This window comes from Stylophora pistillata, chromosome 7 (genome assembly GCF_964205215.1).
Source record: "Stylophora pistillata chromosome 7, jaStyPist1.2, whole genome shotgun sequence".
NCBI classification, from domain to species: Eukaryota; Metazoa; Cnidaria; class Anthozoa; order Scleractinia; family Pocilloporidae; genus Stylophora; species Stylophora pistillata.
Genome location: NC_142525.1, coordinates 16,824,455 through 16,848,333, shown reverse-complemented (window position 1 = coordinate 16,848,333; position 23,879 = coordinate 16,824,455). Strand labels below are relative to the sequence as shown.

Below are 23,879 nucleotides of genomic sequence, written 5' to 3'. Positions count from 1 at the left end.
CAGACTAAGCCATCTTTGGAATGGATGCTCTCTCGCAGGTAAATGCGGTTGTTGATGTTATTCAAGGAACATTGCCTGTTAATGGCGAAACTGGGGACTGTATTGATCATGATAGTCAACCCTTGAGTTGCAGATATTTAGTGCGTCGTATGACTGTGGTCCCACCAAATTCAGAAGTTATCATCAACGGCCATTTGAGGCATCGTAAACAATCTTATTGCCATGAGACATCTAACCTACGTATCCTTGAACCAAGTAATAATCCTCATCTACTTGGAAAGGGACTCTGTATAGCGCGCACTCTAGTTGACATTGAAATTTCAAATACTGTTCCAATACGAGTACTTATCCTCACTGATGAACCTCAAACTATAAAAGCAAACACAACTATTGCCATTGCAAAACCGGTACAAAGTGTGTGGGTTTTTGATTCGTCAGACAATTGTAATGACGATAGCATAAGCACAGACTGTGATGCCCAAGGTGATCTTCCAGAGCCACTAAGCACTAAGTGCCAAGAAGCGTTTGAAAGGTTGAAGGAACTTTTAACATCATCACCAATTCTTGCCTATCCGCAAGGCGATGCGCCATTAATTTTGGACACTGACGTTTCCAACCACGGTATTGGTGCGATACTTTCATTTATCCAGGACGGAGTAGAAAGGCCCATAGTCTACTGTAGTAGTCTACTGTAGTTTCCTAGTCTGAAATAAATTATTGTACAACTCGTAAAGAACTGTTAGCTATCGTGGAATTTGCGATGCAACAAAGACACTATTTACAAAACAGGAAGTTCACAATCCGTACAGACCATGCCCCACTACGATCAATCTTGAAGACCAAGGAGCCTGAAGGACAGCTTGCAAGGTGGGTTGCTTTCTTAAGTACCCTTTATTTTGACATAGTGTATAGACAAGGGGCAGGACACGAGAATGCTGATTCTATCTCGCGCAGACCATGCACTTAACGATGTAAGTGGTGTAAAAGCTGTTCTGACAACAATCCTTCCACATGTGAGATTGCTCTACAGACGGAGGAAGCATGTGAGGAAATGCCCCCCAAACATCAAACCACAACTCGTACCATTAAGATAGAGCTTGAGTGGGCCACAAGGTACTTGGAGGAGCAACCGCTGTAGGATACTAAGAAGAATTAAGAATTAAGAATTTTATACAAATGAAGAAATCTTCCAAGGAACGCCCTGTATAGGAAGACATCTCACCTGAAGGTCCTGTCTTGAAGACCCCGTGGACACAATGGGATCGTATGGAAGTACGGGATGGTGTTCTATACCGAAGATGGGAAAGTGACAAGGGTGACAGGATAGTATATCAGATTGTTCTGCCACGTAGTCTTGGAAACACGGCATTGCAAGCCCACCATGATCACTCTACGGCAAGCCATAGGGGCTTACAAAGGACATTACACTCCTTGCGGCTTCGCTATTACTGGCCAGGTCTGACCTCCCAGACTTACAGATGGGTATCGAGATGCACTGAATGTGCACCAAAGAAAAACTACTGAAGAAAGCGCCGAGCACCTCTTCAACAAAGCACCGTGGGGTTTCCTATGGATAGAATTGCGATGGACGTCTTGGGTCTCTTGCCAAAGACTCCACGTGGTAATCGCTATGTACTCGTGATATCAGACTATTTTACCAAGTGGACTGAGAGCTTTGCACTTCCTGATCAAACCGCCACAACAATCGCTGAGAAGGTTGTGTCGGAATTCGGGAGTCGTTTTGGCGTACCACGAAAAATCCATAGCGACCAGGGAACAAATTTCGAATCCAACGTGATGGCGGAGATTTGTGAATTGCTAGACATCGAAAATTAAAGACAAGAACAACACCACTGCACCGCAGTCAGACGGATAAGTGGAAATATTTAATAGGACTCAGGTGGAGATGCTGCGAGGAAGTTTGCATCCGGATCAGAAAGATTGGGACCTCCACCTGCCAGCCTGCATGATGGCTTACAGGTCATCAGTTCATGAGAGCACCGGTTTTACACCGAACCAACTCATGCTTGGGCGTGAAATATAGGTCCCACTTGACGTCATGATAGAGTCCACTTCAGATCAACCATCCATCTGGTTTGAGTATGTGGAAGCCTTACAGAAACGACTTTCTCGTGCATTCGAAGATGCGAGACTACACCTGAAGGAATCAGGGGTTCGCCAGAAGCGAAACTATGATAGAAGGCTCTCATGGAAACCATTACAACCGGGTGATAGTGTATGGCTACATAACATTCGCCGCAGAAAAGGAAGGAATCCTAAGTTAGACAATCGATGGGTGGGACCCTTCTTGGTAATTGCGTCCTTGTCGGATGTCGTGTATCGGATCCAAAGGACACCACTGTCTAACCCTAGGGTCGTGCACGTTGACAGATTGAAGCCATATCTAGGTCCGCCCTTAGAGAACTGGATACCACAACAAGAGGGAAAAGGAGACACCCAAAGGTAAAGCAGAAGGGCATAAGGAAGTAATGGTCACCAGAGGAAAAACATCAAAAGAAGTATCACGAAAAGGAAGCCACGGGAAGAATAGCTCGAGCCGAGATGGCGGATGATGGGATAAGGAAGAATGGACCTAGCAAAAGGCCAGTACAAGCACGTGGTAGTGAAAACCTGTTGGCCTGACAGGCAAGGAGCCAGTAACAAAGACTTATGACTGATCAAGACCGAGGAGAACAATAAGACCCCCCAAAAGATTTGGAGAGTGGGTCTCTTCCCTTCGTGCCAAAGCGCCAATTTGAACCCTAGGAAAATACATGACAATGACATTCAGTTGACTTTGCAGAGCCAGTTAGTCCAGTAATGTAACTCATTCGTCCGTTAATTTTTTCTTTTTTACTCTGTTTTATTAGAAAGGTTGTTAAACAAGGTTTCGCACTGCGGTCAGTGCTCTTCTAAGGGGGGAGCAGTGTAATGTTGTAAGGCACCCCTATCCCCAGGGGGTATGGTTTTGATTGGAGAACACGTGTTGCAGGACTGGCGACTTGAATAAAGTCTTGAGCTTTAGAGATGATTGATCTGAAGGAAGCGAAATCATAACGGTACGTTGCCATATGCAAATGACATGAGATTGCCGCAAATATTCCCCTGGGGGTTTCGCCCATTTATGAGATTATGACACCTTCCTGATTTAGTAACTTTTAATTGAAAATACGTTTTTCTAAATAAGTCGGACGCTTTTTGAGATTTTTACATTGTTTAATTTGTAAACTTTCGTTAAAATGTCTAACTTTAATCTAGTCAAAAACAAAAAAAAAACACATTTTTTCGGCATCTGAAGGTAGGAAGTAACCTTACAGTGCTACTGCGACGAAACGTTTGCAATTCATTTTCCAAATTTTCAGGTGTTAACTTCACATTTAGACCCTAAACTATAAGAATAAGCGTAAGTTTCTCAAATCTGACAACGTTATTCCTTAAAAACAGCGCCGCGAAGACATAAAAAATTCTTCCGCCATTGCTCGAATAACACACTGGAGAGCCCGCGAAAATAACTACATCGGTTTTAGTTGTGACTTCATCGACTCACTTCGACAACGTCGCGAAGGCATGCCTTTACAAGAAATGCGCAAAAGAAAGCTGGGGAACAATTCTTTCGAATTTTATTCCTTCTTTCCTGTGGAACCAGAAAAACAACTTTCTCTCGGCATACCAAATTAGCCATGTTTGTTGCGTCATTGACGTCACTTCCGTTCTCGACCCAGTTTCTTCTTCTTCGCGCGGAGTTCTGTAGTTCGAAGAATGGCGGCCGTTTAGATCGCAAATCTACAGGGAAAATAATATTACTTCTCAATGAAGTTTTGCCTTAAGATTTTGGCAAATTTGTTAGTTAGGGTAAGTACTTTCAACCTCTGAGGAGAAAAGAAAAGGTGCATTTTTGGTCGCAGTAGCACTTTAAGAGTTTTAGTTATAAAACTCACGGGAATGGAAATCAATCTTTTCAGGCATTGGTTGGGCTGGAAACTGTTCTTAAACTAAAACAGCTGTGTCGAGAAAAAGGTTGTGCTTTTGATACTTCAGCTAATGTTACTTCAGCTAGTGTCGTGCAGTGAAGTCATTTCTGAACACGCAAAGGCTCTCGGCAATACCGAATTTGAGGCCGTGAGAGATTTGATTTTACATCGAGCGCCAATTCTCAACACACCCTCCAGCAGTCGGTCATGATCACCTGTTCCGGGCATGACTATTCTTTTGGCGTTGGATGAAGGAGAAGGTCACAAAGTTGTGTTACATTCTAGAAGGGTTATTCAGCCATGCTAAAGGAATAACACGCTAGACTGATCGCAGAATTAGTAAGGCATTTTTTAGAACAAAATTTCTAGCTAACCCTTTTTTCAGGTTTTCTTTTCTAAACATTATTTCGAGGCAGTTTTCCAAAATGTTGCATAGCGCCGGTCTAGTCAAACTGACAAAATGGCACGGCACGTTGTTCAAGATTTTCTTTAACTTCGTGGTTTGCTTGCAGAGACTTCATGAGGCAGCCATCTTTATTACGGCGGCTGTGCAAAGGAAGACAAATTAGCAGTTGCCACAAAGAATAATTTCCTATTACTTAGCGCGAGGGCCGTACTGAGGACTATTGGCCCGAACTCGTGTCAGTACGGAACGAACACAGTAAGGTCCATACAGAATTGGCCAATACTCCCCCATAAAGCTCGAGCAAGTAATGTTTCTAAGTATTGTATTTTATGGCACTCGGAAAAACATTTCTATCGATTTTTAATTTTCCGGCTTTTGTGGACAATAATACACGGCTTATGATCGCTTCCGTGGAAAAGGTGCGTATGGCAAAATCCCGACCAAGTTGGGGCCTGTTCGCACTACACCGAAAAATTTGGTTTGATACTTGCAAAAAAATTGAAAATTTTGTAACACCGAATTTTTTTTCGTAATAGCGTTTGCACTTAAGACGGGCGAATTATTTGTGTAACCACAAATGTCAATCAATTGAAATAGGTACCGAGATTTCTTGACAGCACGTTTCCTTAAATGTCGTTTCCGGTCAAAGGCTGTTGCAAAGCAAAATGCGCCCGCGAAATGTTTTAATCGCCCTTCTTTGCTGTTTGCTTGCCATGCAAAGCCTGATTTTGACTAGTCATCAGTTACTTCTAGTTTTCTTGGGATGGATTCGGCTTTTACGGATCCTGGAGAGTTTAATACAGGCATCTTTCTTCGGCATGAGGAAATGTCTCATACTTTGGACTTTTTCTCTTACCAGTCTCATCTCTAAATGGCGGTAATGGGGTTTCGTAGGTACATAATATCCTTTTGACTGGTATCAGTTATGAAAGATGATGACCAGTTGAAAAGTATCTGTCAAGGGACAATACATTTTCTCGCCCGACAAAAGATTGTAGGCCTCCAAACCAAGTCCACGGCATCTTTGAAGTTTGGTGGCTCTTGCGAAAATTTTGGTGGGTCAAAAAAATCGTTCGCACTAAAAATGGTTTCGCGTTGACAGATTTTTTTGCAAAACAAACAAAATTTCGCGTGGAGCGAACAGGCCCTAAGAACTAATCAGACCGTTAGAATTTATCACAAGACAGTCATGCCATATAGTAATTAAATTGTTATAACCTTCAAGCTCAAGGTATTTTCATCAAAATTTTATTTTCTCGCTAAGTTTTTTTTGTTTGAAAATCATGTCCTTGCAACCTTTTTACCTCGTGCTTGCGTTTTTCTGCTCGAAATTAAGTTTTGAAGCTTTAATAGTCAAATCAATTCCTGGTCAATAAATAAAAAGTCACGGTCACTGATCTTGCCTTTTGCAAAAGATGTGACAAATATATGAGGGTCTGTATGGGAAGGTGGCTTTCACGCCTAACTGTTGAAATTTTGGCAATTTTATACGGCTAATGCTATTTTTTTTAACGGTTAACGTTAAAAAAAAACGGTTAACGGCTAACGTTTTACGACTGAAAGTCAAAATGTGTCAATGTTCACGTCTAGCAGCCAGTTTTTTTGCCGCTAACAGTTAACTCCGTTGAGACCCACTAAAACCTGGCACTTGGGCAGGGCATTTGAACATGATTTTGGCCCAGGGGGACGGGAACTAATCTTCACAAGTTAAAATTCCTTAGGGGAGATGATGTTGAAGTTTCAATCGATCAACGCATCATTTTTTCTTCTGGCATAATAACTTTAGTATCCCTTTATCTAACCATCTGTTTGATAATTGCCGAAAAACCCTGTCGAAAAACCGCAAGAGGGAGAGAAGAAAATGTTTTTTTGTGATTGAAATAATTTCAGAATTGCGTGACAAATGCTTGACTATATTACATCTACAGCAGTATTAGGATTGCTTCTCGTCTTCGACGTCTTCAGCAAAGAACATTTGACCTACCAGTATAAATTACTGAATTGTCCCCTTTCAATTCCACAGTGAAGCTCAGTTTTACCCTAGAACTTTCTTAAAACTTAAGTGCGTTTGAATATGCCAAAAAAAAAAGAAAAAAAAAGACGCCCTCCGCTCGCTCACGGAATGTGACATTGTAAACAATTTCGCCATGGGAAATGGTGAGAATTTGAGACGAAAGTGGTGATGTCGTCGTTTGCTATGCAAGCCTAGCTTATTTTATTGATTTCCAGACCGAACACGGTACTTGCTGCCGAAATGTGCTGGGAATTCCAGAGTTAACCACAGGGTGGTTCATTAGATTATGTCGTGACGTAAACGCCGATGTTACAATTTTCTCAAAGTTTAGACTGGTTTTTTCGGGGGGAAATGAAAAGCCCCAAACTAATTTTTATATCCTCGAAAACAACACTATTTCCACTTATCATGAGCTTAACCTGAACCGATTATGAGTCATACCGCATGGGGAAAATGATAATTGAAAATTTGCTACGAGATGCGATATTTGGTTTTTTTGAAATATTGGTGATTTTCAAAACCTTTCCGTAAGCTCCAAATTAAATAAAATGGTCCCGTTTTATACTTAAACCATACCTCAATCCTTCCTATACAAATTTATAAAATTGATATGAGCTTGCTTGCTTTTGCAGTTTTGATGAGCAAAGTTCATTTTCCTCTACTCGGAGCACTGATTTCCGCCACTTTGCGGCTACCGACGCTAGTTTTAGATTTCGTGATTTTCTAGGATAAAGAAAGAAATCTGGGAAAAAAAAACCTTAGCACGTTTCTACGTTCGCTATAAGGCGTCTCTGACTGAAATATGAGGATAGTCATTTTTCGGTCGATGTGCCACCTCTCACGCGGTCTTGAAAACAAGTCGCTTTTAATTTGAGCTACATTATAAGTAACCAATTTGCAAGGCAAATTATGCCAGACTGAAAAAGATTAAAGAATTTAAATTTGCAAGAATTCATTCCATTTATGCTCTTAAAATATCTGAAACTAACGTAGAATTATAGTAAATTCCATATTGGAGCAATTTTTGTGCAAATAATATATGCATTTGTTTCTGCTGTTGCTGTTGAGTACAAGGAAATAGGCCAACATTATGACATAAGCATAATGTAATTTTATCTCGAGGCCCGTCATATATATAGTTAAGTATTTAGCTGTGCCTTTGCATGGGGCAAGGAGCGTTGTCAATCACAGTTCTTAGGCCAATCAAATGATATCAGATCAAATAGCACCAAGGTTATAGGCAAGGTCAGTTTCTCACCTGATCCTTTTTGTTTTTTTGTTTTTTTGTTTATTAAGACTCATTGCAGCAATATACAGAATAGCTGAATAATAGAGCTATTTACAAAACATATAATACTAAAATATAATACAATAAATCCAATAAATACTAGAAAGTATAACTGTACAAGCCACTAGGTATACATATACGTGACAAACTCTTGCGTGCGCTTCGTCTTACAAGTAGGACGCGTGGAGCGGCTATTGCCAGATATAAGATTATAATTATGCATAATTCTCGCCTTCATTCCCATCGTGTTAACATCCGAACACAGATTTTTGGTATTGTAGAAGAATTTCCCCGCCCCCTCCCCATGCTCCGGCCTTCTCTTCAGGTTTTCGTTGCCTTTTTATACGTATTTGGCTCTTTGCCGATATTTAACCCCACCTTTGCTTAAGAGACTGCGTAATGTTAATTATATCAATGTTCTTGATGTCGGGTGTAATAAAAGCGTCACTATTGTGGCCAATTTATCCCACATTAGCGTTATTATTTTTATCTCCCGTCAATCTTGTCAGGAAACTAGCGCGACGTCGCGCAGAGCTTCGGTCCCGTTTTAGTAGAGACACGCGGGTTTCGTGATAAAAAGTTCATGAATTATCTTATTATGAATGACTTAATGACCTTGTTACATTCTTCTCACAGTCGGACCTGAGATTACCCAGTTCACAACATCCGCTGTCCACCACAAAGTATGTCAGTATGGTGTTATCATCTTTAACTGTGCCGCCGATGCCTGCCCACCTGTGACGTCATACCAACTCTTCGAGAATGACATTGCTGTCTTGGACACAAACACTTCAGGAATGTGGAGTAGGAACATGTCAACTAGGGGAGTGTTCATGTACAAATGTGTGGCCAACAATACTTATGGAACAGGAATTAGTGAAACGATTCCTGTTCGTGTGTATGGTGAGTGACTATTCTGTGTTCTGAGTTTTACTCTTAATTTTAGTTGGCATAAGCAAGGCTCAAGTGTAGGATAACTTATATTCTGTACAGTGTATGTTATTATAATGATTTAATAAATGAGCACCGTGTTAGGTAATATGTAAACTCTAGCTCAAATGGAGCCTCATTTTAGGGTTTGTTTACTTAATGAAAAGGAGAACTTGTTTAAATGTGCTACTGAGAAAGTGGTAAGTGAAAGATGTAAAATACTGATAACCTCTCAGAATCACTTGCCATATAATAAACTTTATTGTAGTTTGGGGATAAGCCCAAATGCAAAATTAGTCTATGGGTCATTTATTAAAATTATCCTGTAAAAAAATTTACCGGATCCCTGTTTTTGGATATCAATTGTATTTCATGGCTCTTTGGATTTTTGGACTTTGCAAATGTGATGCTTGTTAGAGCTCTCAAAGTTTGTCAGAAGTTCTTGCAATTGTTACTGTCATTGTTTTATGCACGTACACAACGTACTTTATTATACTGCTCCAAATAATGCTTCATATTTTCAGAAAGCATGTACTCTGCCTCCAAGAATAGCCTATGTTCTGCCTCGTTAAGGCAGGGTATAATATTTTACCTTGAGGGCATGTGTCCTTTGAAATCTTTATTTTGATTGAAATCGTCTTCAGTTTGACACCACTTAAATGTGCTTTAACATAATTATTTAGAACGATGAAATTTTCCAACCTTAAAAGGAACATTCTAAACTGCATTTTTAAATTTTATTTACTTATCGGCTATGACTAACAACAACAACAACAACTTTAATATTTATATTGCGCAAAATAAATGTAATATATGATCAAATGCGCATTACATGAAATTAAATTATCGACATTAATAAGTTATCCAGAATAAATAAAAATATCGGGGTCATCCTCGGTGTAAAAAACCTGACGAGGTTTTCTTTGTTTTATAAGGTATTGTTTTTGCTGTACGCTATTGTTTATAATGTTTTGTCTTTGTTTTACGTCACTCGTGAGTTTCACAGGTTTTTACACCGAGGATGAGCCATAAATCGCCTTAAAAGTAATTGTCATAATCTTAAATTGAATCCTAAATTCTACTGGAAGCCAATGAAGGGTATGTAAAACTGGTGAAATGTAATAAAACCTTGGAATTCTAGAAATAAGTCCTCCGGAATTCTGGAGCCGTTGTAACTTTGCTACAGTGGAACCCCTTAAAACCGGACGATTTTGGGACCGGAGGAAATGTCCGATTTAGAGAGGTGTCCGGTGTACTAAGGTTTTACCCATAGGGTAATTTTATGCAGCATAATTTACTGTCTGACCCTAAGTACGAGTACATGGTACACGAGCAGTAATAAAGCACATCAGTAAAGCAACTAACAAAATAGATCACAAGGAGGCTTTTCAATGTCATATTATTTAATCTACAAAAAAATTAAGTGTTACGCCCAGGGTTGATCGCCGCTTTTAATTAATATGTAAACTTCTTTCTTCTTTAAAATATCACGTAAAGCTGGTTTATTGATCCCAAATTTACCCCTTAGAGCCTTCAGTGTTGGTTTAGGCGCGGATTCCGCGCATTTGATCATCATCATCATCATCAAAATTATTATTAAATAAAATTATTATTAAATAAACTGTGATGATGATGATGATGATGATGATGATGATGATGATGACAACAGCGGCACGATTGTGGACTTTAGATTTTTTGCTTCAGTGCCGATAGAACAATGAGTAATTAGCCGATGCGCGTTTCTCACTTCTGATTGGGATTTCACAGGTGTATGATTACAATTTTAGTTTTAATCTCAATTTTAAACGTGTGATTTGATTTTGACCGCAAGCTTAAAACTTTCACGTTCGGTTTAACGAGATCAATTTCTTTGTCAGTATGTGATAACGGACGACTGAAAAAAGCGTCCGATTTCCGGAAGTGAGGGGTTTCGGTTTATTGAGGTTAAAAATAGAGAAAATGTATGACAGAGATTTTGGGGCCGAAAAAAAGGTCCGGTATAGAGAGGATTCTGGTTTAACGAGGGTCCGGTTTAGAAGGGTTCCAATGTATTTGTTTAGCTGGTAACCCATACAAAATACTATTACAATAGTCAATGCGCCCAATTATTAGGGCATGAACAAGTGTCCGGGTTGTTTGTTTGCTTAAATACTTTATTTGTCTTACATTTGTAATGTAATAATAGGTTGCTCTACTGACACTAACTTGAACACTCATGTACTATCTATTCATGTCCCTAAGTTCTTTACCGACTGACGGGGTGGATGACTTTTACTATGACAATTGCTTCAGTTACCGGGTATTTAAAGAAAACAATATCAATAACCTGTATTCTGGAATTATTAGAACTTCCCCTTTTTTTCAAAAGCAGAAAGGAAAGACAAATGCTGTGCTTCGGTCATTGGCTTTTCGAAAGCTGATCTTTGATCAGGGAAAGGTGACTTTCCGGATGAAAAGAGAAAAAAATCTATGCTTTTGAAGAATGCATTAAAAAAAACCTACTACCACCTAGAGTCGATCATTTTACCTTTCACTTGCATGGAGAAGCACAATATGTCGTGCTAGATGAGCAAATTTAGTTTGGACTGACAATTTGGTAGTTAAGTGGTCCCACTTTCTTGAACTTAGGATTTCATGGAAAACAGCACTGTAAGGAAGAGGCACAGCGGGTTTGATGAATTTTGTTTTGTTCTCAAGACGGCCTTTTAAACTTGGTGAAAAAACGAGAAAAAAAGAAGAAAAGAACGAATTCAGTGATCCTAAGGAACGACGAAAACAATGTAAACTCAACGAGAGGAAATCCTAAGTGACCTTGGCAAAAAATGTTCACAACGTAATATTCCATTGTTTTGTTCCTCTGATATTCACGAGCATGTCAGTATTTATCCACAGTTCGTTAGTTTCCTGTTTCATATTTATTTATTTCACTTATTAAAAATTAATTGATTGCCAGATACCCGAAATTGTCGTGTGCACTTTTCCGACGACCTTTCTGGAAACAGTAGTATTTACAGTGCATACTATGCTTTATAGCGTGATTCTAAAAAAAACCGTTCTATCTAGCAAAACCCGGCGAGAAGAGCTTTTTGAGATGCATCGATGGGACAGTTCTTATTTCCAGTATGAGATTTGTTTGTTTCTCGCTGTACAAGGTAGTAGTTATCTAAACTAGGCACATTTTGTTTTTACTGGATGAGCTGCATAAAAAAAAAGCATTTATATGTACGTGTTATTGACCAGGCGTAAGGTTAAGATGGATGGATATTGGCAAGTTTCAATTTTTTACGTTTTTATGGAACGAGACGAGGTCGAGGTTCATGAAAACGCAAAAAATTAACGAGACCAATATCCAGCTATCTTGACCGAGCAAGCTTGGTAAATAAAGGATTACTAAATGAGCAATACGATTTCGCTTTAATAAATATGAAGGATGTCTTGTTTATTTCCAGAGCCAGAAAAAAAAAAACCAACTGTGTTAGCCGCACAATAAACCCACGAGAGTCGTTTATTTTTTCCTTTTTTTATTACGGTGTTCTGCCCCCCTTGTACGATTTTATCGCCGACATATTTCAAAAGTTACAACCTTTGTAAGTCCGTTCCATACACTTTTCTTCTTATTCGGGATCAAAGCGGGCAATCCCGCGCGAGCAAGATGGGTATATCTTGCCGCTCGAGACTCCACTTAGAACACAGGACTCGGTTCATATCGCCCACGGTGCTTCCAGCTATATAATGAATAATAATTGTTGGTTCTTGATCCCTAGTGCCTCCATCCATACAAGAAATAGACAATCTGACAATAACTGAGGGGAGTGATATGACTTTGACATGTCAGGTATCTGGAGACCCTCCACTAGAGCAGTTTTGGATAAAACCTGATGGTCAGCGTGCTACCACAAATGTCTTGACGATTAAAAACATTACAAATGGTGAAGCTGGGGAATACAGATGTGAGGCCACTAACGATTGTGGGACTGTTTCACGGACAGCATGTGTTGACGTGCAATGTGAGTATATATGTTGTACATTAAAGTCAACATATACTAAAACTTAGGCATCTTCCAACAAGTTTGTCTCCCCTGATTCATAAGAAGTAATTTGATATAACAGAAACGGCCATGTCTTATTTCAACACGGCTTTAAGGATATGTTCTTTATGCAAAGAAGGTAAATTTTGCTTTTATCTTGAGCTCCAAAGGGTCTTTGTTAATCGGGATGGAACGGAAAAGTAAATTTGAATGGTTTGAAACCTCTCAGCTAAACTGGACAAGAACTTTTGGCCAAAGTGTAACTGCACAAGTCTTGTTATGGATGCACGACCTTTCTTACTTAAGTATATTTACGATAGTAAAGCTCCTTATGAAGAAGGTAGGAAATGCGCCCGCGATTTATTATGACAAGAATCACCGATTACTCTGCTACTTTGTTAGATAATATATTTTTTACAACTTCTCGAACCAGCAGACAATTGCTAGTACCTCAGTCTACGACAGTACTGATCATCTTAAATTGTTTCTGACTTCTTAATTATTCAATATCCTTCTCTGCCTTATTTCAACACATATCTATACACGGGATTACTCCATACTTGATCAAGTAGCTCTGGTCAATGAGAAATCCCTTCAGAATGGCATGACCTTACTAGCTTGTTTGACGCATGTCATGCTACTATATCACAAATTATTGATAATCATATCCCCTTTAAAAAAATTTCAATAAATGCAGTTGCTATATCTACTGAGAAACATCGAATCCCTACATTTGTAATAAAGCTCTAATGTATTAAAGAAGTATCACTTTTATTTTAGTTAAGCCAGAAAATGTCACCTTGAAAACGAACACAACAAATAACTATGGCTGTTCTGTTATGGGAGTAAAGTTTACTTGCCACTCATCTGAAGCCAATCCACCAGTCCATAATTACATACTCATTAAGAATAATTCGGAGGTAAGTTTTAGCAAGGAGGGAACATGGATGGAAAGGATATCGAGAGAAGAAACATTTGTTTACAAATGTGTGGCATGTCAGCAAGTTGGTAATGTGACAAGCAGAAACAACATTACTTTGACTGTTGGTGGTAAGTTTTATCTCACCTACAACATTTGAGGAAACAACCGCTATTTTGAAAATAAATTAGATGGTTGCCTTTTAATTTACAATTAATCACCAAAGGCGTAGTGGATATTATTGACTATAGTATGAATGTACATAGTAAGCATCGTCTGATTGGTCAATTCAGTTTTTAAACGGATGCTTTATAAGGTTGTAGAATCCGCATCTAACTAGTTACGTCATGGTACAATTTTTTTCGGGCTCTATAACGTTAACGTGATAAAGCCAAGCGGGATGTTGGAAGAACACGAGGAAAGCATATATATCTTAAGCCGAAGGCATGTATCTTATAAGCTTTATATTCTAATTCGCTATCCCGCTCATACGAATATAAAACATTTATATATCATTCAATAAGTAACCACAACTGGGGTGTGTCAACACGAGCCGTATGCGACCTTCTTCATTATGCCTTCATCAACAAAATTCAGTGATAGGAATGATACATCAACAGAATGAAAACCTGGAGATGAAAAAAAATACAGCAAGAAAAACCACCCTAGAAAAAAATCTAAAATATGCTTGTGTTTGTAGAAACTACTTCTAAGAGAAACTGATAATCCATAGTCACCGGGTATTTAATTTTCAGTGCGTAGGGACGGTCGTAAGACGCGCTAATGAAACAATCGTAACAACATACGATGTGACACCCCAAAGAAAGGGTTACGCAACCCATGATAAATAGATTTCCTCGTTTTCTTGTTGTAATTGTCTTTATTACTCGCATCAAGATATGCAGCTAGTCCGCAATAGTTTCACAGGTTAAGTTAATACAATCACCAGAAACTTGATATTTTTCTTTCTTAAAGCATTACATCAAACTTAGCAGCATCTTTTGTGCGCTTCAGAACTGCGTTTTCCTCTATGGCGTTCATCAGTAACATTATAATGGTATGAGGTCGATAGTGCCAATTTATAGAGCACTATTCGGCTTATCTTTCATTGCGCTTTACAATCATTATGCCAAAGTAAAAACTAGAATTTGAAAATACCATGATAAACTTACATAGCTAAAAAAGTATAAATACAGATGTCAGAAATAAAAATTATGAGTTATAAGCTTCTTTAAAAGGATAAGTCTCTAAATTCCTTTCAAGAAACCTACGTCTGGTCCAAGAAATAACCTCTAGAATAAAAATCGAGTGACTTTTTAATTTTCTTAAACAAAAGGAGAATGCTTTTAACCACTTAGATTTATTCCTTTCAGGCCCACCTGCAATGGAACAGGTACAAAACGCAACAGTCATAGAAGGTACAGATTTGACAAAGGAATGTAGTGTGACTGCAGGGACTCCTCCCTTAACTGTTTTTTGGAAGAATGTTAATAGCGGTCAGGTCATTCCAGGAAAACTCTTGAACATCACTAACATCACAAGATATCAAAAGGAACACAGATGCATTGCAAATAACAGTTGTGGAAGTGTTTGGACAACGATGTTCATTTATGTGCAGTGTAAGAATTTACTTTTTCAGCCTTTTTAATAGATTAATTTTTCAACGTAACACTTGCAGATGTTTTTTCTTGTCAAATCAAATCTTTCGTAACCCATCATTATAGATAATATCGGTGCAGAAAGTCACATTTCTTGTAACTCAACTTCTAGTAGATTTAAATAAAAGAGCATTACTTCACAAAAGTTACAGTTGTGACAAGAATGAACTAAAGTTTCTTTTTCATTGTCAGTTAAAATGTTTGCTCATTTAATTTATCTTATTCAATAACATCTTTCTTCACTTCTTTATCTTACCTTTTCTAATCTAGATAAACCAGCAGCCACCTATTCCAGCGCAACCATTAGATTAAAGTCCGGAGAAGACGGGTCTATTGATTGCCCAGTGGATATTGGAAACCCCCCTGCTGTCATCACGTGGTATAAAGGAAATCATACCAATTGCAATAAAATTGCCACCAACTCGACCTTGAAGGTTCAGAATGCTTCTTCAAGTGACGAAGGACGGTATACCTGTTTTGCAAAAAATGCACTGGGAAATACAACTATCAGTTTGTTACTACTGGTTGGTGAGTTGAATAGGTTTTAGTACATGATTGTGCTATTACTGATAACTGAAACTGAGTCTTCGAATGGTGCAGCATACTCAGGTCTGCCTCAGCATTCTAAAGTAAAGATAAGACTTTTTTTCTTAATTCGTGAGCGGGCTGTAATCTACAAATCCTGCAATCTGATTGGTTGCGAGAGCAGGCAGCATTCTCTCATCCGGCCCGCTCACAGCGGGCGGTATCCTATCCGTTGCGTGTTTAGCCGCCTAGCACACCCCTAGCTTCGTTGCAAACTTTCATGAATATATTTTGTTTTACTAGCTGGTCAGCATTCGTAAGCTGAGATTTCAACTACGACCTTCAGCCGATAAATAATTCTAATTATTCTTTTCTCAGTTCGTGAGCGGGCGGTATTCAACGAATCCTGCAATCTGATTGGTTCCCACAGCGAGCAGTATTCTCCCCATCCGGCCCGCTCACGGCGGATGGTATCCGTTTCGCTTGAGTCAATGCTTATTGCAGAACATCTCAAGCTTCGTTGCAATTTTTCACAAATATATCTCATTTTGCCTGCTGGGCAGAATTTTTGAGGAAAGACTTTTGTCACGACCTTTTGGCGATAAATAACATTAGTTCTTTCTTCTCTCTCGCTCTCAAATCACTTTGGTTTTTCGGCAAAAATTGATTTCGAAATAAATTTTGTTGTACTACATTTGTTTATAAAAAGACTGAAACGCAGCCGAAAACGATTTGTTATTTAATAATCCTTCACATAAAGTAACTCAGAAAGTTAAAACGAGAGGTAGCTATAGTTAACGGTGACGTTAATCAACGTGACTCTTAATCGTTAATATCTGAATTCTTCAACACAATTGGTTCGTTTGTGAAACGTTCAGCGAAATTTTGAGTTCTTCTATATATCTATGGCGCGTTTTCAGGGTCAAAATTCAAATTCTTGTTGCACTTCCTTCTGAATTCCGAATTCACACCACTGCATGACAATTGCATTCACAAAATAACCCTGTTATAGGATTTTAATAAAAAACAAGCCATCGTCTACGTTTTTGAAATAAAAAGTACACGTTTCGATTTCACAAAAAAGTTTTCCCGTATTAAGAAAAGTAAACAATTTCAAAAATATTCCCCCTCCGATAGTTTTTACAATATTCTATGTCGTGTGTGTACGTTTGATGGTTTAAAATATATGTGATTTTGTTCAATACATTCGATAAACTTGTAGTAAAATTCGATAAATTACCTTGATATTCATTCGATAATTCAAACAATATTCATTCGATAATACATGCAATGTTCATTCGATAATTCAAGCAATATTCATTCTATAATGCAAGTGACCTATCTTCCGTATTTGGGATAGAAGGCTTGGCTACTGGTTGTCTAAAATGGCGGAACAAATTGAATGGGAGTCTTTGGCGCTTAGCCTGCTCAATTTACTAGATAGATGTGAGATAGATTCTGAAGAACTAACATATCCTATCGCAGCCAATCTATTCAATGGTGTTGAAGTGGCTCTTTCAATTATTATTTTTATGGCCGATACTGTTAATAATGAACGACAGCTTTTGTTTCTTGAGCTTCGCGAATGCTTTTGCGAGATTCACCGATACGTACTGGTGGCAACAACTCACTGAAATGGAAAGAAGGACAACCAGTGCTGTAGACTTCGGGAAGTCGTCATGTAGCTACGGGGCACGTGATAATATCGAATGACTGTAGCTTGAATTATTGAATGAATATAGCGTGTATTATCGAATAAATTTTGCATGAATTATGGAATGAATATTGCACAAATAATAATACAATAATAATAATATAATAATAATATAATTATAATACGTATGAGAACGATCCTTCGCAGTAAAGCACTATTTGAGCAATAGTGAAAATCAGACCTGAAAAAAATTTCAGGCCTGTACGGGACTCGAACCACTGACCTCTGCGATACTAGTGCAGCGCTCTACCAATTGAGCTAACAAGCCAACTGGGAGCAGGCCATCAAATTAATTCGATATAAACCCGTAGATGATAAATCAAACAACAACAAACATATGAAACATATGTGTGAACTGCGGTTATGAGACGTATGAGAACGATCCTTCGCAGTAAAGCACTATTTGAGCAATAGTGAAAATCAGACCTGAAAAAAAAAAATTTCAGGCCTGTACGGGACTCGAACCACTGACCTCTGCGATACTAGTGCAGCGCTCTACCAATTGAGCTCATACGTCTCATAACCGCAGTTCACACATATGTTTCATATGTTTGTTGTTGTTTGATTTATCATCTACGGGTTTATATCGAATTAATTTGATGGCCTGCTCCCAGTTGGCTTGTTAGCTCAATTGGTAGAGCGCTGCACTAGTATCGCAGAGGTCAGTGGTTCGAGTCCCGTACAGGCCTGAAATTTTTTTCAGGTCTGATTTTCACTATTGCTCAAATAGTGCTTTACTGCGAAGGATCGTTCTCATACGTCTCATAACCGCAGTTCACACATATGTTTCATATGTTTGTTGTTGTATAATTATAATAATAATAATAATAATAATAATAATAATAATAAACAGTTTAACTTGGAGAAACACTCAGCTAGAAGCTAGTTTACAGGTTTTCCACCAAACAACTGAAACAAATAATTCAAATTGAAAATAACGTTATTAAGAATCCCAACTGGCCGAAGGCAAACCAGTTGGCTATATTACAAGCATGGCCGATGATTTGAAACTCGGGGCTACCGTGAAACAAATCCAAGTAGTGGTCAGGGCGGGACTTGAAGCCGGGAGCGGCGGATTGCAAGTCCGACAAACTGACCACTCGACCACGCTGCCTTCTGAATGAATATAGCGTGTATTATCGAATGAATATTGCATGTATTATCGAATGTTTATTACATGAATTATCGATGAATATCAAGGTGAATTTATCGAATTTTGCTAGAAGTTTATCGAATATATTGAACAAAATCACATATATTTTAAATGATCAAACGTACACACACGACATCGAATATTGACATCATCGTCACCATTATCGTCACCATTATCATTAAAAGGCGTCCATTAAAAATTGTAACAGAACTACAGAAAGGTTCACAGAATCTAACGGCAAAGCCTATTTTTAAATATTAAACTCACAAGGACAATTTAGTCCCAGTTACAAATTGGAATAAAAGCTTTCCCTTAGTTTTAAAGGTATCGATGCATGGGAACTGTTTAATATAAGTTTTGAAATAAAATGTCACACTTCGGCAACCATATTCTCCCCCATCATAACCAGCTTCCTAACGGTTAACTTGTCACCGGTTGACTGCTTCAAGCGGTGAAAGTTCAAGTATCATAATCTTACAGTCAAAAGCTTATTCCATTTCTGAAAATGTTTAGCTAATTCATTCCGCTTTGTTGCTATCTTCATTTCTACCCCGGCTGGTATATCTCCCCGATCTTGGTCTTATAAACATTTATAGAAGGATTTTTAGAATTCAATTTACACTTCTATATATAAAATTTAGCTGCCAGTATTAGGTGATTTAGAATAGCAAAGTCCTCTTCCACCTTGAAAGCTACAAAAATTATATCCATTATTGTATAGGTTTGAAAACTAACTTGACATTCACCAAACCAAGAACAGAAAGCTTCCCAGAAAACTTTTGTAACATTACAGTAGAAAAAGATATTTTCGAAGGATTCAACCTCTTGTTTACAAAAAGTACATGAGGGCGAATCTGCCAATCCCCACCTAAACAATCTTTCTTTCGTAAATACTATGTTATTTAATACTTTATATTGGAATTCTCTAATTTTAGTTTCAATTGTGACGGTAAAAGGCAAGGAGTATATCCTCTTCCAGTCGAACGGAAGTTGTGGAAATTTTTCCCTGAACTTTTTTTGTGCAGTTGGTGAGATTTTCCTTTTTCTTTTAAACGCGTTATAAAGCGATTCGGATGTGATTTTTGCTAACATTACCTCAGAATTTTCCAAATTCAAATAGATTATGTCATCTGTATTAGATGGGGAATGTTGAGCGCTTTGTTTAATAATACGTCTCCAGTCACGAGGGATGGCGTCCACGACGCTCATTAATTTAAAATATAGTAGCGGAGATAAATTTGAATGTAACACCTTAACACCCTTCAAGAAGATTCCAGTGTTAGAAATGAGATCACCGATCGTAACAATTCCTTTAGAAAACAAGTGTTTTTCAAAAAAAGGGATCTTTTGGACAGTAATATTTTTATTGTTCCATATAACCTGGTGAAATACATCTTCGTACGAAAGAATCGAAGGTCGCCTCAACCTGGACCAAGTGTCCAGGCACTCCTTATAAAAGGTCGGAAGGTAGATAGGTAACTGTTTGGTTTCAAAATTACACTTAAGAATAAGTTTTCCCCCTACCTGAGAAAGGAAGTAATTTAATGTTATTTTCCAAGAGCTGTTATTATCCTTATTTGTAAATCTTTTTAATACCATCACCCTCTGTGCGAGGATCATTGACTGAATATCCAACATCTTAAGCCCTCCATCCTCAATATCATTGATAAGAGCGGCGCGTTTAACGTTATCATTGCTTTCCAAATAAAACGGTGCTCAAAAAGTGTGTCAAAATGTTTTCGTTACACGGAAACGCGTTAGCTGTTGATATTAGAAGAACACATTAGCCCCCGTCTCAAAATATCAACTCGAGTTGCATTTGACATGTCGCCACTTGACATTTTATTTCAAAACTTATATTAAACAGTCCCCATGCATCGATACCTTTAAAACTAAGGGAAAGCTATTATTCCAATTTGTAACTGGGACTAAATCGTCCTTGTGAGTTTTGTATTTAAAATAGGCTTTGCCGTTAGATTCTGTGAACCTTTCTGTAATTCTGTTACAATTTTTAATGGACGCCTTTTAATGATAATCGTGACGATGATGATAATAGCAATAAGGATAATAATGATAACAATGTTAATTTTTATGATAATTATATATTTAATAATGATAATAGTTTTAGACCTCCCTGAAACAAATTCGATGCGTCGATCCTCCGGCTGAGATATAGTAATTACCATCAAGTGGTTTGAGGTAAGTATGGTAAGTATGGTTTGAGGTAAAAATACACCGAATGCAAATATGGCGTCCAACTTGAGTTGCCATTGTTCTGGACTGACTAGCCTCTCACACATGTAATAATCCTTTTGTATATCCACGTGAAGACGAGGCGAGTCAGTCCAGAACAATGGCAATTCAAATTGGACGCCATATTTGCATTCGGTGTATAAAATTGAAAATTTCACGTCGATCATTTAAAGGTCGTATTTTTGTTTTCTCCAGTTAAACCAGTATCGAGTACAGTTTCCACTCCATTCCAAACAACTCCCGCAGGTAAATGGTTTTTTTTATTCGTGTTTTTTTATACACCGTTGGAAAAAGTTTTTATCAAAAGAGCACGTTCTACGGTCTGATGTTCTACAAAATGAGTTTGAATAAAAAAGTGAATTAAGTTACTAAGGGTCTGGAACTTAGCGAGGGACTGCAGACTGGCAAAAACAGTCAGCACGGACTATATGGAGACTCGAAAAATTGTTTGCGAAGTTATTTCTATTCCCTAGTTACCCCTCATCTTATACGAACATGTAAGAGCATGCGAGTCATAAAGGGTGTCATGTTTCGACTCAAAAGATCTTTATGACCAAAATTCTGTATACCTTCCGACTTTGGTTCGATGGATATTTTGAGTCACAAAAACGCTTGCTATCTTCAAACACAAATTGTTTGATTAATGTGGCATTGCGAAACTATTTTCCAAAAGGGGGGAGTCGAGCTATATTTTTTTATCAAACAAATCATATTTGAGAGGAATATATTTCTTGGTTGTTGTTGTCGTTTTCGTTGTTGTTGTTGTTGTTGTTTAATTAAACAAAACTTTGCTTTTTTTAAATTTTTATAGTAGAGTAACGCCTCACTTTTCCCCAACATCTGGCCAATCAGATTTGACGTTTTTTTCGGTCACAATCCCAAGCCCTATAATGAGAGCAGTATATCAACCAGGACCATTGTAAATATCATATGAATGTAACTTCATTAACCTTTATAAAACCAATCATTTTAGGTCCTGAGGAATATAACTGCCGATCTAACAACGTCTTGTTTGCCTTAATTGGGGTTCTTGCCTTCATAATCCTTCTTCTTGTGATTTACATAATCTGGCTACACAGGAAAGGTAAGTAAAAATTTATTTTCTATGTTAGGGGGCTTGACTGTACGAGTCATTATTAGCCAAAAGAAAATTTTTAACCCACGTGTACATCATTTGTCTTTTTCCCTTTGTTCTTTTTTTCAGGCGCTGTTGGGAAACAGAGGTAAGAATTTGCTACCGTTTCCGTACTGTGTTAGTGTAATGCACCAGAGATTGAATTATGTTAACATAAAATTTCAATTAAAACTATCCCTTATCAATTGTAGGACTTATGAAGATGAAAGAGGTGTTTACGACGTAAGTTACAACTGAGGGATTTAGGCCATGTGTTCTATTGCTAATATGACCTAACTAGTTATCACCGATCAAATGCGGGTATTATTTAGATAATAAAGTGTTTCTGTCTCGGAACTATCAGACCAATAGTTCCGAGACATAAACACTCTATTGTCTTGTTGACCACTAAATTTTCTTCCGCGCGCCAGTTGAAAAACAGTCAAAACCCCTTAAATGTAGATTAATTAAATATTTATTCATGCGCACAGCCTGTCAAAATTGTCAATAATTCGCTACCGTACATTGGCTAAATAATACGTTATGTCTGTCAGAATTAAAACGTCACTGCTTTCCCGATCTACCTAACTTCGCGGCCGTCAAACCATTCAAAATTTTTTACGTATGGGTACTATCCATCCGGGTATTTTCCGCGGACGTGCATTATGGGCTGATAGTGTCTTTCAACGGATGAAAGCTATCGCGTCACGGTATCAACTGAAATCAGTAAGAATCGGGGAAAATTTAGTGGTGAACTATAAAACCTGATAAAACATCCGATTAGGCGATGCGTTCTATAGTCATTTATGCTATAGGATGAAAAAGAGAAAGTAGCTGAATTCAATAAGTCTACTGCAAAGGCTGTACCGGTAGACTTTCTAAATAATTGTTTTCGTGCTCTTTATACTGTCTTATTTTTTCCGATGCCTTATTTTACTTACAATCAGTAGTTAGGTAGCTGCGTGCGGCAAGAGTTTATTCGCATGTGTATTTTCCAAATAATTACACTACCATTGCTTGATCTTCGCGTTGCAATTTATAGCTTCAGCGAAATATGCTTTGAACCTCGATCACTGCATTGGACATGTAAGTTTCGATGGCAGAGAACAAAATGTTAGGATCTGTTTACATGAAGGTGGGGGACCCCTGGCAGGCGTTGTGACACGCCTAACTGTGGGCGAAAAATAACCTGTGTTTACTTACAACCTTATAATTGCGAGATTCTGGGGTGAAATTTCTCGAGGTTGTCGTACGTAGCGCTTGTAATTAGGGAGTTTAAGAGGTCACTGCGGTAACGTGTAGTGAGAGGTAGGCGAAAAAACGGAATCATTTTCCTCTAAGATTTTCGCCCATAGCTCGATGGGTTAACCGTTTCTGACGATACGACGTCTTCACTGCGGCATAACAAGTGAATGCAGTTTGAGTTCAGGACAAAAGCGTGACTTAATTGCTGTCGAGGTTTCATTGCTTGGAGGACGTAAAGTTCTTGTTTTAACGTTTTAGTTTTGTATGGTACGGAAATGTACAAGGTTTTTAAACTCGCACGTTTCGCTAAAACTTTGCTCAATTGATCTTTTGTAACATAAACGCAACCCCGGCTTACCCACCTTGAGACGTTTACACGGAAAATTGTTACCTCAGCTGAGAAGGTTACCCTGCCCGGCAGACCGGGCAGCCCGCCCAAGCGGGTCATCCCGCACTTATCGTGTAAACATGATCAAGAAAAGATAAAAGATTTATCGTATGACCAGCTCGGCCCCGCTCGCGCAATCCCATAGTAAAACATGATAGAAGCTGACGTGTGTAGGGTCGGACGGGTTGACATGAGCCGGTCCGAAAAAAGCCGTCCGTGGTGCCCTCACGTCACTTTGTTGCAAAAACTTGAAGTAAAACATAACAGGAAAAA

General features: G+C 38.3%; 1 protein-coding gene across 1 annotated transcript in view; it reads left to right on the top strand.

Annotated features, from left to right (window-relative positions):
* The window catches only part of LOC111340531 (fibroblast growth factor receptor 4), a 76,507-nt gene that overhangs the window by 45,562 nt on the left and 7,066 nt on the right, over positions 1–23,879 (top strand). The window contains exons 5-13 of the mRNA XM_088727617.1: positions 8,316–8,582; positions 12,374–12,616; positions 13,418–13,687; positions 14,930–15,175; positions 15,485–15,742; positions 21,055–21,105; positions 21,833–21,943; positions 22,064–22,082; positions 22,186–22,216. Coding sequence (XP_088583743.1) covers positions 8,316–8,582; positions 12,374–12,616; positions 13,418–13,687; positions 14,930–15,175; positions 15,485–15,742; positions 21,055–21,105; positions 21,833–21,943; positions 22,064–22,082; positions 22,186–22,216 — 1,496 coding nt within the window. The remainder of the gene's footprint in view (positions 1–8,315; positions 8,583–12,373; positions 12,617–13,417; positions 13,688–14,929; positions 15,176–15,484; positions 15,743–21,054; positions 21,106–21,832; positions 21,944–22,063; positions 22,083–22,185; positions 22,217–23,879) is intronic.